Genomic DNA, 11,667 nt, shown 5'->3' on the forward strand with positions numbered 1-11,667 from the left:
TCATATTTATGAAGCATCTAATCAAAAAATAGCAGTATCTAAGCCTGGTTTTTGTCCTTTCCCAAAGCTGACAGCCCGAGCAGCTGAAAGACACCTCAATGATATAAAAAAAGAAAATGCACATAACAGACAAAAGTAAGTGCAGTTCTTCTCCACTCCTAAACAAATGCAGTTTGGCATGTGTTGGATTTAGGCAGATTGATGTTTTCTGTTAATGTATTGTGGCCCAAATACAGCAGAGAGATCACAGTGTTTGAGTTCTGAAAGAAGGGGAGTCACTTGAGCTTTCCTGTAATTATGACATGCAAGAAAGTAAGAACTGAGGAACTGTGTGAAATACTGAAATACCTGAGGAAAGAAGCAGAATGTAGTACTAGAACACACATGTTGGGGGGGGGGGGGGGGGATTGTTTGTTTGCTTGTTTGTTTTAAGTTAGTAAAATGTATTCACAGCTTATCTCAGAAGTTAATGCTGAACTAAGGGTGGTCACTGAGAGGAACTTTCAGGTGTGAGGTTAACTCATACTTGGAGGGCAATTAGAGTGATGTCATATTAAGAATGTGACATCTAAAATGCAACTTCAGCTTCTGAATTACAGTTTAAACACAGCAGCATAGAGAAATACTCTCAGGCATAAGTTCAGAGTACTGTGTCAACCTTTGTCATATTTATTTAGGAAATAAAATACCTTGCTTCATTAACCAGTTAGGTAGAAAGCCTGGCATAAACAGTGTAGTCTGGTAAAGCTTTTGCATTTATTAGTCACTTACTAATTTGTTTATTAGTCAACTTATTTGTTGTCTCTTTGCAGATTAACTGAAGCAGAATTTAAACTTGAACTTTTAGAAAAAGATCCTTATGCTCTTGATATTCCAATGAGACCATTTGGCAGAGGTACAGTATTGAATTGTAAAATATAGCCTAATTCTTTTGGTTTATGGTTTTGTTTCCCAAGACCACACATATTTAATTGTTTGAAAACTGTCTTGGCCATGTGTATGTACAATACCAGTCATTTGAAAAAATAATTGGGTCATAAGTGACTCTAGGTCACATCAAGTATTTTGTTGAAACTAAGAGCATTTGTGTTTTTGATGAGAGTAGACTGGGAATATGTTATGCATGGTAATGAGAGCACAGTTTTCATTTTAGTTACACAGTTTAGTTTTTAACTCCACATGAGAAGTTATTTATGCAGTTGTTAAACTAAGTATTGTGAACTTGAGTATTTTGTTTTAATTGTTCCAGAGCATTCCCCATATGGACCCTCACCAATGGGCCGGCCTTCATCTGAAACAAGAGCTTTTCTTTCCCCTCCAACTTTATTGGAGGGTCCTTTAAGGCTTTCACCTATGCTTCCAGGTGGAGGAGGAGGAAGAGGTACAATTCTTAAACTTGAAAATGTATCTATTCTGGATTTCTCTCTCCTCTCCTATAAACCTGTCACACCTTTTCCTCTTGTTAGTGACAAAAAGCATTAAAACAACCAATTCAACATCAACAGTTAATTGAACAAACTCTTCCTGCTTTACAGCTTGCTTCTAAAGCTTTTTAATGTGTAACAATGCAATTGGAAGTCTAGTTTTTTTTTGGTAGGTTGGTCAGTGGATTCATTTTAGAAGCATAAATTAAGAGAAGTAAAAAGCCAGACTTATCCCTTATCTTTTCTTTCTTGGACAGATGGGGTTCTGCTGAAATAAATGTGATTGTAAAGTAAAAGGGAGTCAATTATTTTTCCGAAGAAAGAATACCACCCCTTCCATCTCATTGGTCTACAGTCTGTCAGAGAATGTTGTCAAAAACATGAGGCAGTTTTATTGGAGGTCATGGTATTAGAAAGTTACTGGTTCAGTCATTTGTCTCCCTTCCCTTTGTTCTAAATTTGAAGTAGCCATCATACATAGAGAGTGTTTCTTCCCTACTGATAGAAGGGACCAGGAGGGTGTGTGTAAGGAGTACATTCAGAAATTCCAGAACAGGTGAAAGTAAGCTGGGGTAGCATGGGTTGTAAGGGAAGAAAAATACCCTCCATTCATATTTCTTGTGCTGATGGAAGCAGTGTAGGTAAATGCTAGAGTGAAGTTCAGCATCTGTTACAGGTAATAAAGAAGCTACTGTTTAATTCATTTTTACCATTGCACCCACTGAAGCCTCTACTTAATTAGTGAGAAATATGTCTAAATTTCTATTCTATAAAGATTTCAGTAAGTGTAATTATAGTACTTATCTCAGAGTGCACAAGACACACAATGGCTTCAAGTTTTAGGTTGAATTATAGCATGGAGAACTAGGGAATGATAGCAGAATTCAGTATTTTTGTAATTTTTCAGACCCAGTCTGTTTTAGACGAAGCTTGCCATCTAAAATCACTCATTTTTACGGTTCTTAGTTTGCACTTGATTATGTGTTGACCTGGCCTTAGAGGATTTTTTTTATTAGGTTTGGATTATTTGGTTTGGTTTTTTTCCTCCTTCTTGAATAAAGAATTAGACCCAGAAGAGTGTTGAATGCAGATGGGGGTTTTATGATACTGATATTAACTCTCAGCGTGCTAATTGCTAGTTTGATTAGCAGCAGGTTTTTATCACTGAGAAGATTATTTATCACGAGGGTGCTGGTGTCTGGTTCACATTAACTGAAACTTGTACAGTGATTAGTTTTTCAAAAGCATTGCAGGTCCTCTGTGCTGTTACTGAGCTAAGACTTTTCACTGCACACCTTGGAACCCTTCTCGTGGTCGGTAGCAAACAGCCGAGCGCCCCGTGGAGCCAGCACCTCCTGTGTCCTGGCACTGCTGGCATTCCATGATCTGTTCCGCTGTTTCCAGACTGAATGAGGAGAGCCATGGCACAGGATTTAAAACACAAGGGTGAATAACTACTCCATTTCTTCAATTAGGATCCAGAGGACCAGCTGCCATGTACGAAGCTGGAAGTGAAAGAGGAGAGCTGAATTCTGATAGATTAACAGATGCCCACAGACCACCATCAGATACTGGATCCCTGTCTCCTCCTTGGGAGAGAGAACGCAGGATAATTCTGCCTCCACCAGGTAAAAACTCTGCTTAGCTACTGTATCCATGGAAAAGAGCAGTTACTGACTTGCAGTCTATATATTTAACTGTTTTGGGTTTAAAAACATTAAGTGTGTTCTTGGACCTGCACGTGCAACTGAACTGGCTTTTTTAATAGTAGTTTTTTCCTCTTCTTGAGCAGTCTGATTCACTTGCACTTCTCTGCTATCTTTTAAGAACATATTGGTATTATCAAGGGACAATCAACTGTTTGGTTTCATCATTTTACTGGGAGTTTGTTTAGTGCATTAAAAGACCTGTCTGGGCTGGATAGAAGTAAATTGCTAAGAGATTTAAGAAGTAAAATTTATTTAAGTCTAATTTATTTAAATAAAAATTAGACAATGTCGAAAAAAATTATTTTTCAAAAAAACCCCATTTATATTAATAGTACAGGAGTACCATGGTACATTCATCCTGTCTGGCATGTGTTTTCCTGTTGATACTATCTCTTCAATGATTAACAGCAGCAAAATCAGTCTTCACTCTCACTTCTTCAGATAAACATCTGTATTGCACTTAGCCACTCAGGGAAAGCAGGGATGAGTTAATTCTGCTGATTAATTCTCAAGGAAAAATTTGGGGGTATGGACAACCTTCCTGGATACCTGTAATAAAGAAGAAAAAAATGTTACAAGTTCAGAAAAAAAAAAAATTAGGTAACCTCAGTTATTACTGCAGCAAGCAATACACATCTGTGTAAAAGCCTGGTGGGAGAACTCAAGGTCCTCTCAGGATGCAGTTTCTCATCTGGCAGGTGTGGTCTGTTGACAGGATCCTGCAGAGAGGTAGTTTGGTTTCCTTGGCCTTTCCTTCTTGCTCTTAGCCCACCTTTGTCCCTGGATCTCACTGATGCAGTTTGTCCTGTAGCTGCATGACAGATTGCTAGATCTGATGCCAGCAAGTTGGTGAAAACATATTACAGCACTATGAAACATAATGGAAAACAGTATTCTTACCTAAGAATGGCTTAAAACATAGAGTTACTTATTTTGTCTTCCATCTTTGCTAGGTTGAACCTTTGTTTCAAGGCCCCTCTGTTTATAACTTACAGCAGAATTTTGAAAGTTATGATTGCCTAAGTTAAACCAAAAATCAATGAACTTTTTCTTTTGCAACTCTTTAGAAACATAAGCAATTGGATATACTTGGTGGGATTCCTCTGTGTTATTTAAGATTTGTTTGCTCACCCTGATTAATAGACACTTTGTATATTTACAAGAGCTTAAGATGTTCTGAGAACCTTTCTGGTCTAAAATTGTGTGGAATGGAAGGAGTAAATCTTCACAGACCTGCTTTGTGTGATTTCTTCATTGTTAGGTGAGCCTTATGCTGATCCAGCTCTTCCTCCTCGAAGACAAGAAAGATTTTTCCCTAATCCTCCAAATACTGGAAGACTTTCTGGACCAGCAGAACTACGAGCTTACAATGTTCAGTCTTTTGATAAAACAGGTGGGAATTGCTTCCATGATACTCTAGAATGGAAAATCCTATGGTAAGCTGTGGCAAGAGGACAGGTTTTTAGCTACCACAGATGTGAAGTTCCATTGTGTAAGAAACATTTGAACACCTGCTGGCCTTGATGCAGCCATTCCCTGTTGGAGCAATAGCCCTCCCTGCTGTCAGGTGGGCAGGATTCTGTCAATGGCAGTCATCAGGTATTTTTGTAGTCTGCCCTCACTGTTCTGTGTGTTAACCACTCATAATTGGTTGAGAGTCTGTTTTGGTCCCTCCCATGAGTCTCATCACAGCATTAAAGCATCACAAACCCATACTTGCGTTTCTGTACCACATCTGGTAAAGTTAGAAAGGCTTAGGACTCACAGAGAGTGAAACAGAAACAGCCAAATGTTCAGGTGTCCACTGGCTTGGTGCACAGAGGCCTCTTCCTTCCAACTGTTGACCATAGTGGCAGCTTCTTGTAGTTAACAGTGAATTGCCCCAGTTTAATCACACCTTTCACTGACCCACTAGTTTTGAATTTGCCAATTATGGACGTTTTAGTTTGTGACGCTTGGCAACTGCCAGAAACTCATAGGTAAAGTTTGGTCACAGAGCTTCATACTTACTAAGCATTTTTCATCTTTATGTAATGCCCTGGTAAGTCACATGTGTCTGATTCATCAGTGAAGTGAAGCCATTAAATTCCCAGCAGAAACTTCACCACCCAGGACTCAGTTCCTGACAGGGTCAGTAGGAAGTTGCCATCTCCCTTGCACCGTTTCTGGCCAGAGGGAGAACCTTTGCTACTCGGTGTCACAGTGTGTGAGAACTGGGAATGCTGAATGTAGTTTCAAGTTGAAGGTTCAGGTTTCACAGGGAGTTGTTCTTTACTGGAGGACAGTTCTGTTCCTGTGCAGCTCCTGACCTTCCCTCTTTCCAAGCCTTCTGGCAGTTTTGCTTCTGCTTTCTCACTTCTGCCTTCTGATACTTCGTGTTCCGTCTTTCTTCTAGCACCTGGCTGCTGACTGAAGGACAGCAGAGATGCACTGTCTTTGTTCTTATTAATGCATCCTTTTTTTACCCTTTCTTCAGTCACTGCCAAGCAACAATTAATTTTTTTAAAACGTTGTAGTCAGTTCTGGGCAATTCAGAGCTGCTTGAATGGAAACGGGGTTTTGGATAACTTTGTTGCAAGCATTTAACAGGTCATTAAGAATGTGTGAATGTTGCTTTTTAGAGACACATAATTTCACTAGAGTTGGCTGAGTATTCGTAAAAAACCCAAAACCCCAAAAAAGCCATTCAATTAAAAAACCAACCACCAAAAAACAGCCCATCCAGAACATCTGACTTCAGAACAGCAGTGTCTCACAGTACTGAAATCAAGGCTCCTACTCATTAGAATTAACAGGTCACATTTCTTAAGAAGATAATCAAAATGTTATTTAAGGTGAACAAAAGGATATGGATTTTCCTAAGATGGTGTGGTAAACTATGAAACTTTTCACTTGAGGAGGTACCTGGAGCAGGAAACTTCTTGTCAGAAAGAAGAGTTAAAGGCTGACAGAGTTTGGGAGGAACTTCTAAGGACCTAAAATGCAAAGTGTTATGCAACATAAATATCAAGGCACGAGTATTCTCTTTGTCTGTGTGACATAGGAGTTGAAGTGTTTTAGATTGAGTAACAATATCATCAACAAGGCCGGGCCTGCTTGAAATGACAAGTAACTTAGAGTTTTTGAAAAGAGCTGTCTGTTCTTTGAGAAAAAAAGCTTCGTTTCCTTTCAAGGAGTAGAAATACAACATGTACATAAAAACTCTGTCACTAGTTAAAAGGCTTGTTTTGGTTTGTTCTTTTTCAGTATAATCATCTCTATTCAGGCTGAAGCATAAGAAAGCAATATTTTTCAAATCCAGATTTGGGGGGTTGTTGTTCATTTAAAGAAAGTGTATTTAGTGTATATTTTTAGTATATTTTTTTCCAGTCAGATTCTACTCTCTGACAATTCCCTTTAATAGTTTTCTCTAGCTGTTAATAAAAATACTTGTTCCTAGCAAAGTTTAAAAGTAAAAAGACTGAAGTTTCTATTTATCTCTTTACTTATAAAGTAAATAAGGCTAATGAGAGGAGGAGGAGGATGATAATGATGATGGTTATTATTATTATTATTATTATAATTTCTTCTGACTACTCATCCAAAACTGATGTAGTTCTGGAAGTTTGCTTGATATTTGTCAGCCAAGAAGGGAATTGGCTTTTGTCATACTTGAATAGGATTGGTGTGAAACTGTGTGCCAAAAGCATGTCATAGCCCAGCCATTCCCAGCATGGGGCTTACTGAAGAAATAAACTATTAATGGGAGGGAGGGGGGAAAATGGAACTGTTCTTGCTGTTGGTTTTGTGGCCAGTCTATCCTGATTTCAGAAAAAAATACTGAAATCAATGGAGAGAAAGAGATCAGCACTGAATAACTTTAAACTTTTGCATACAGATGGACAGACATCTTCAGAACATAATCCACAAACAGAACCAAGTGGAGAGGGGATGAAGGATCATTCTAACCTTAGTGTAAGTAGCTACAGAGAGGCTTGATTTAAAGAAGCTTTCATTTTCTGCACAAAACATAGGAACATTTGTCTGTAGTCCATTGGTCACATTATATTGTACTCTTCAGTGCAAATTATAAAATTATATGTATACTTTGCCACAACAATTATTGTCTTGTGAATTACTTTGATGTATTACTAATATAATCCCTGTTGAAAAGTAATTCTGTCCCAAAAGATGAAACTATGCTCAAGCAGATGGTCAGTACATGTAGAAAGCCTTGCTCAGGATCTTGCTGCAGCTAAGGCAGAGTTGGAACTAGCTCTTAGCTAGTGTCTCAGCCATGTGAAAGTGGGCCTGGTGGCACTGGAGATGTTCCCTTTCCCTCCCCTAACTTCCCTGGTTTCCTTGTGTTGCAGAACTCGCTCCCTGATCAGTCGCTGGCACCTGAAAGTGAAGCTGTGGCTTCAGGGTTTGCACCCCCACCTTTCCCTCCAGTCAGACCCCCGCTGATGCCTGTGGATCCCAGAGCACCACCAGTACCTTTCATGAGGAGAGGTCCTCCTTTTCCTCCCCCTCCTCCTGCTGCCATCTACAGGCCACGGGAATGCTTTCCAGTGCCACGGGAGTGCTTTCCAGCACGGGACTTCGGGCCTCCGCGCCCTCCGCTGCCAAGTACGTGCCTTTAGCACGAGCTGATGAGCATGAGTGCCTTGTGCAGGTACTGAGGTGCCACAGGGGGTAGATGTGTGCATACTTGCACAGCTGCTTCTCAGTTCAGCTAACAGGGAGCATCTTTTCTGATTGAGGTTTGTTGTGTTGTACACTTCCTTTTTCACAACAGCTCATCTTGATCTTGTAACAAATACTAACTTTGGCTGGAAAATATGGAACACGTACTGTTCAGCATCTAAAGGATTCTTTTTGGGGGGTAGGAAAGCAAGTTGGTAGGTTACCTTAATCCTTTTCTTCCTATGAAATTGCATCTTCCATAAATCTTAAAAGTTTCATCCTCTGGCTCTGAAGTGTGCTGGTGCCCTGCAAAGGGACAGTCCCAAAACAACTGTTTTCCCTTGGAGTTTGCATGACTGGAGCAAGGTGTAAGTATCAGACTGCAGGACTTCTTTCAGACTCTTGCTGTTCTCTGAGTACATGTAAAGAACTGTGAAAATATCTGTAAGGTATGGCATGTAAGGGTTTCTGTGGCAGACTGAAGGGGCAGAAGCAGCCCAGGAGCTGGCAGTGGCTGGCTGCTGCTTTGAGACTGTTGTGGGTAACTACCGAGAAAAGTGATGGTTTTGGAAGCCTGGCATCTCTGTCTCTTTGGATCCTGACGTGTGACTTCTAGTTAGACGGGCCTAGCTGAACAGTAAGCCAGCAGGAGGAGCAGGTGTACATGTCTACTATTGTGATTTATATTAACTGCATTACTCTGATTCTCTCACAGTAAGAAATCCATTTCCAATGAGACCTTATCCTCACTATCCACCTCCACGACCTGGATTTTTGCCTCCACCACCTCCTCCTGAAAATAGAGTTGAACCATCTCAGTCAAATCCATCAGCTGTAGAACCAGAACCACAGCAGGAGACTTGACAGTCATCTGGGGAAGGTCCTGAACCAGTTTTGTGCTCTCCTACTGGCATTTTTCCTTGTGTTAAGTAACCATTGTTACTTAGGTCTATACAAACTACTTCGCTCAAATTGAAGCTTAATAGGAAAAATTCTCAGGATAGTATTTTGTAAATAAAGAATTAAATACCTATGAATATTGTGAATAAGTGATTTCCACTGTACAATAGTCATTTTAAATTACGCATTTCTAACTTGAGTAGTCTCTTCAGAGGTGTATAAAATTAAATCATGTGAACCTTATTGTAAAAGTCCAGCTGCTTTGTGCTGGTTGAGCTGTACAGGGAGTCTCTCTGCATGCCAAAAGTGATGCTTGCTGCTTTATGAATAGGATGTGAAAACAAATGGAAACAGTTAATAAAAATCTACAGAAAATGAAAGCAATGTCACTGGTAACATCATATAATAGATAGGTAAAGATGAATAACCATGATTCTTCACTCGAGTCCCCTCTGTAAATGGTCTCATAGGTGACCTTTCAGCTCTCAAGCTCTACACTGTGGCAGTTCTCCTGCCATGACACTGAGGGGGAAGAGGCAGCAGAAAAGCTGAGCAACTCTCCCATTACTCTTCAAAAGCTGGAGTGTAGTGTTTATTGAAGATGTGTACAGGGGGTTTTTATGACCTGGTAGCAAGGAGTCATAGCTAGGATATGCTCCAGCACAGCCCAGCCCTTGCTTTTGAAGACACGTCTGCAGCAAATCAGTAGGAGGGGTGTGTTTTTACTGTCTCAACATAAGTTTGGTTTATTAGGTTTCAGGTTTTTCAGTATTAGGAAAATGCTGGGCAGGACAAAAGCAGAATTAAAAAGTACAAGAAGGAAGTGGCAAACTGCAGCATTAATAAGTCTTTGTCTATGAAAGGAGTTGGTGTGGACCTGGTTCACCTCCTCAGGTTCCTGTGTGGTGCTTCCCTGGCAGGAGTGGCTGTCCCAGCAGGCACAGTGCAGGGCGGGGCTGCCCTGTGCCAGGCTGCATCTGGGCAGAGCCCAGCTCAGCTTTCACTGGTGACTGTACAATCTAAAGATTTCTGCCAGGAGCTGCTGGCTGTTCTGACAGTTTGGCATCAACTTGAAAATAATGTAAGGACTCAGTTCAGTCATTTGGTAAGGGACCCTCTTAGATAAAGAAGCAAACTGTTTTTAGCAAGCCCCAAGTCAGCAGCAGTTCAACCAGCAGCCTCCATTCTCTGCATGCACACACACATAACACACAGTTTCAGGCTTTAATGTAAATGCAGCCACCACACCCCATAATTAGAAGTTACCAAAAAAAACTCCAGCCCACTTTTTTTGTAATTTCTTAGGTAGAGTCTGCCAAGAGAGCATTTTCTCTTAGAGCTCAGTCTTCCTGCTCCTACCATTGTTTCCACGTTGGCTTGTTTGAGCTGTAGAACTCTTCCACGGCTCACTCCTACAATTTCTTTACCCCTTCTGCTTCTAGTTTAGCCCTCAAAGCATTTAGGTTAAGCATTTGTACTCCAGTGATTCAATGACAGATTCTGACAACAGACATTTTAAAGCACCATCCATGTTAAATAAAGCATGTAGTTTAACGTGACTGTTGCATCAGCTTGAGCCAATTAGTTGATGGCTATGAGTTTGCCTGAGAGACTTCACAAGGATTCTCAAAGGAATTACTGAGTTTTACCCTTGTCATTGTCAACAGCCCTAGGAGCAACCAGAACTGCGAAATACAACCTTGCTCCTGCACAGAGAACCAGGGTATAGCACAGAAATCCCGGGCTGATAACACTGCCATAAACCTTTTTCATTCCTTCCCCAACTCACCTGGGAGGTGCAAAAACAAACTATGAATGTATCTCTGTTTTCTGAGCAAACACAGTATTTTCTCCATGTGGGTTAAATATTTGTTCTAAGTTAACTGAAAAATTCTTCCTCCACCAAAACAGTCTATGCCCACAATGGTACTGAAAGCTGCAGGCAAAAGGAAAGCTAGCTGAACTAAGAAAATGCAGGAAAAGCATGGGTTGGATCATCCTGCAGAGAGAATGGCATAATTTGAGACATTTTTCCCCTCCCTAGTAGCAGTCCAAAATTTTATTTGCAAATTTGGAGGCAAGGTCAGGTTCATGTAACAGGAAGCAGGTAGATGGTAACCTGTCAAATGCAGAAAGGCCACACAAAACTGTACATGAGGAAGTCCCTCTTCTGCCCACCCCCAAAAGAATAAGCAAAAGAATAAGTTTTGACAGATGAAGGCTTGTGTTCCAAGCTCCTACAGCTCAGCCTAGAATGCAAAAGACTGACATTGCCATCTCTTCAGCAAATACAAAGAAACAACAAAAGTAAAATTCCTTTTGGGATCGTGCAAGTTCAAAATAATTTTGCAATATTTTGTAAGGTCCCACTCCAAATGCAAGAGAATATTAAGATTATCTTAATTTCCTAACAATTACAGATCACTTCAGCTTGAATCCCTTCATCCTGGTATCACTAATAAAGATTACTGCTGAAAATACAGGCAGACAACAAACCTCACTTCTATCTATTCCTAAGAGAGGAGAAAAATCAGGGGTGCATTTCTCCACCACTGCTCAAGGTATGGCTTTCACCACACCCTCCTGCTTTAATGGACTCCCTGAAACTTCCAAGATAGATTCTAGCCATCTGTTTTAGGTACACTGACTTCATCCCTGAACACAAGCCACAGCCAGTGACCAGACTCCAGGCTGTATGAAACACATCAGACCTGGAGCATTCTGACAATGCACAGCCACTGCTAAGAGCCAGCTCTGGCTGCAGCTGCAGCGAGTGAAAGGGCTGCACAGGCCCCTGCTGTAGTTAAGTGAGCTGCTTCCCCTGCTCCTCATCATATCTTTCAAGATTAAGTTAATTACAACAAAGCAGAAAATAGGTTAGACCAAACAGATTAAAAACACATTTATACAACAGAAAGGCAAACAGGTTACTTCCCAACTCTGTTTAGTAAGGCAGTTACCCATAAAAT

At 40.5% G+C, this 11,667-nt stretch overlaps 1 protein-coding gene across 2 annotated transcripts in view; it reads left to right on the forward strand.

The window, feature by feature from the left end:
* Positions 1-9,078, forward strand: part of MIA2 (MIA SH3 domain ER export factor 2) — a 36,188-nt gene extending 27,110 nt beyond the window's left edge. The window contains exons 22-29 of one of the 2 annotated variants that reach the window (XM_054276406.1): positions 68-135; positions 813-895; positions 1,250-1,381; positions 2,900-3,052; positions 4,395-4,526; positions 7,011-7,087; positions 7,486-7,741; positions 8,514-9,078. In XM_054276406.1, coding sequence (XP_054132381.1) covers positions 68-135; positions 813-895; positions 1,250-1,381; positions 2,900-3,052; positions 4,395-4,526; positions 7,011-7,087; positions 7,486-7,741; positions 8,514-8,662 — 1,050 coding nt within the window. In that variant the 3' untranslated portion in view covers positions 8,663-9,078. The remainder of the gene's footprint in view (positions 1-67; positions 136-812; positions 896-1,249; positions 1,382-2,899; positions 3,053-4,394; positions 4,527-7,010; positions 7,088-7,485; positions 7,742-8,513) is intronic. The other variant, XM_054276407.1, reaches the window with a different exon arrangement.
* Positions 9,079-11,667: the final 2,589 nt, after the last annotated feature.

This window comes from Melozone crissalis, unplaced genomic scaffold, assembly GCF_028551555.1.
Source record: "Melozone crissalis strain CALT ecotype California unplaced genomic scaffold, PUWL_Pcris_2 ptg000018l_1, whole genome shotgun sequence".
NCBI classification, from domain to species: Eukaryota; Metazoa; Chordata; class Aves; order Passeriformes; family Passerellidae; genus Melozone; species Melozone crissalis.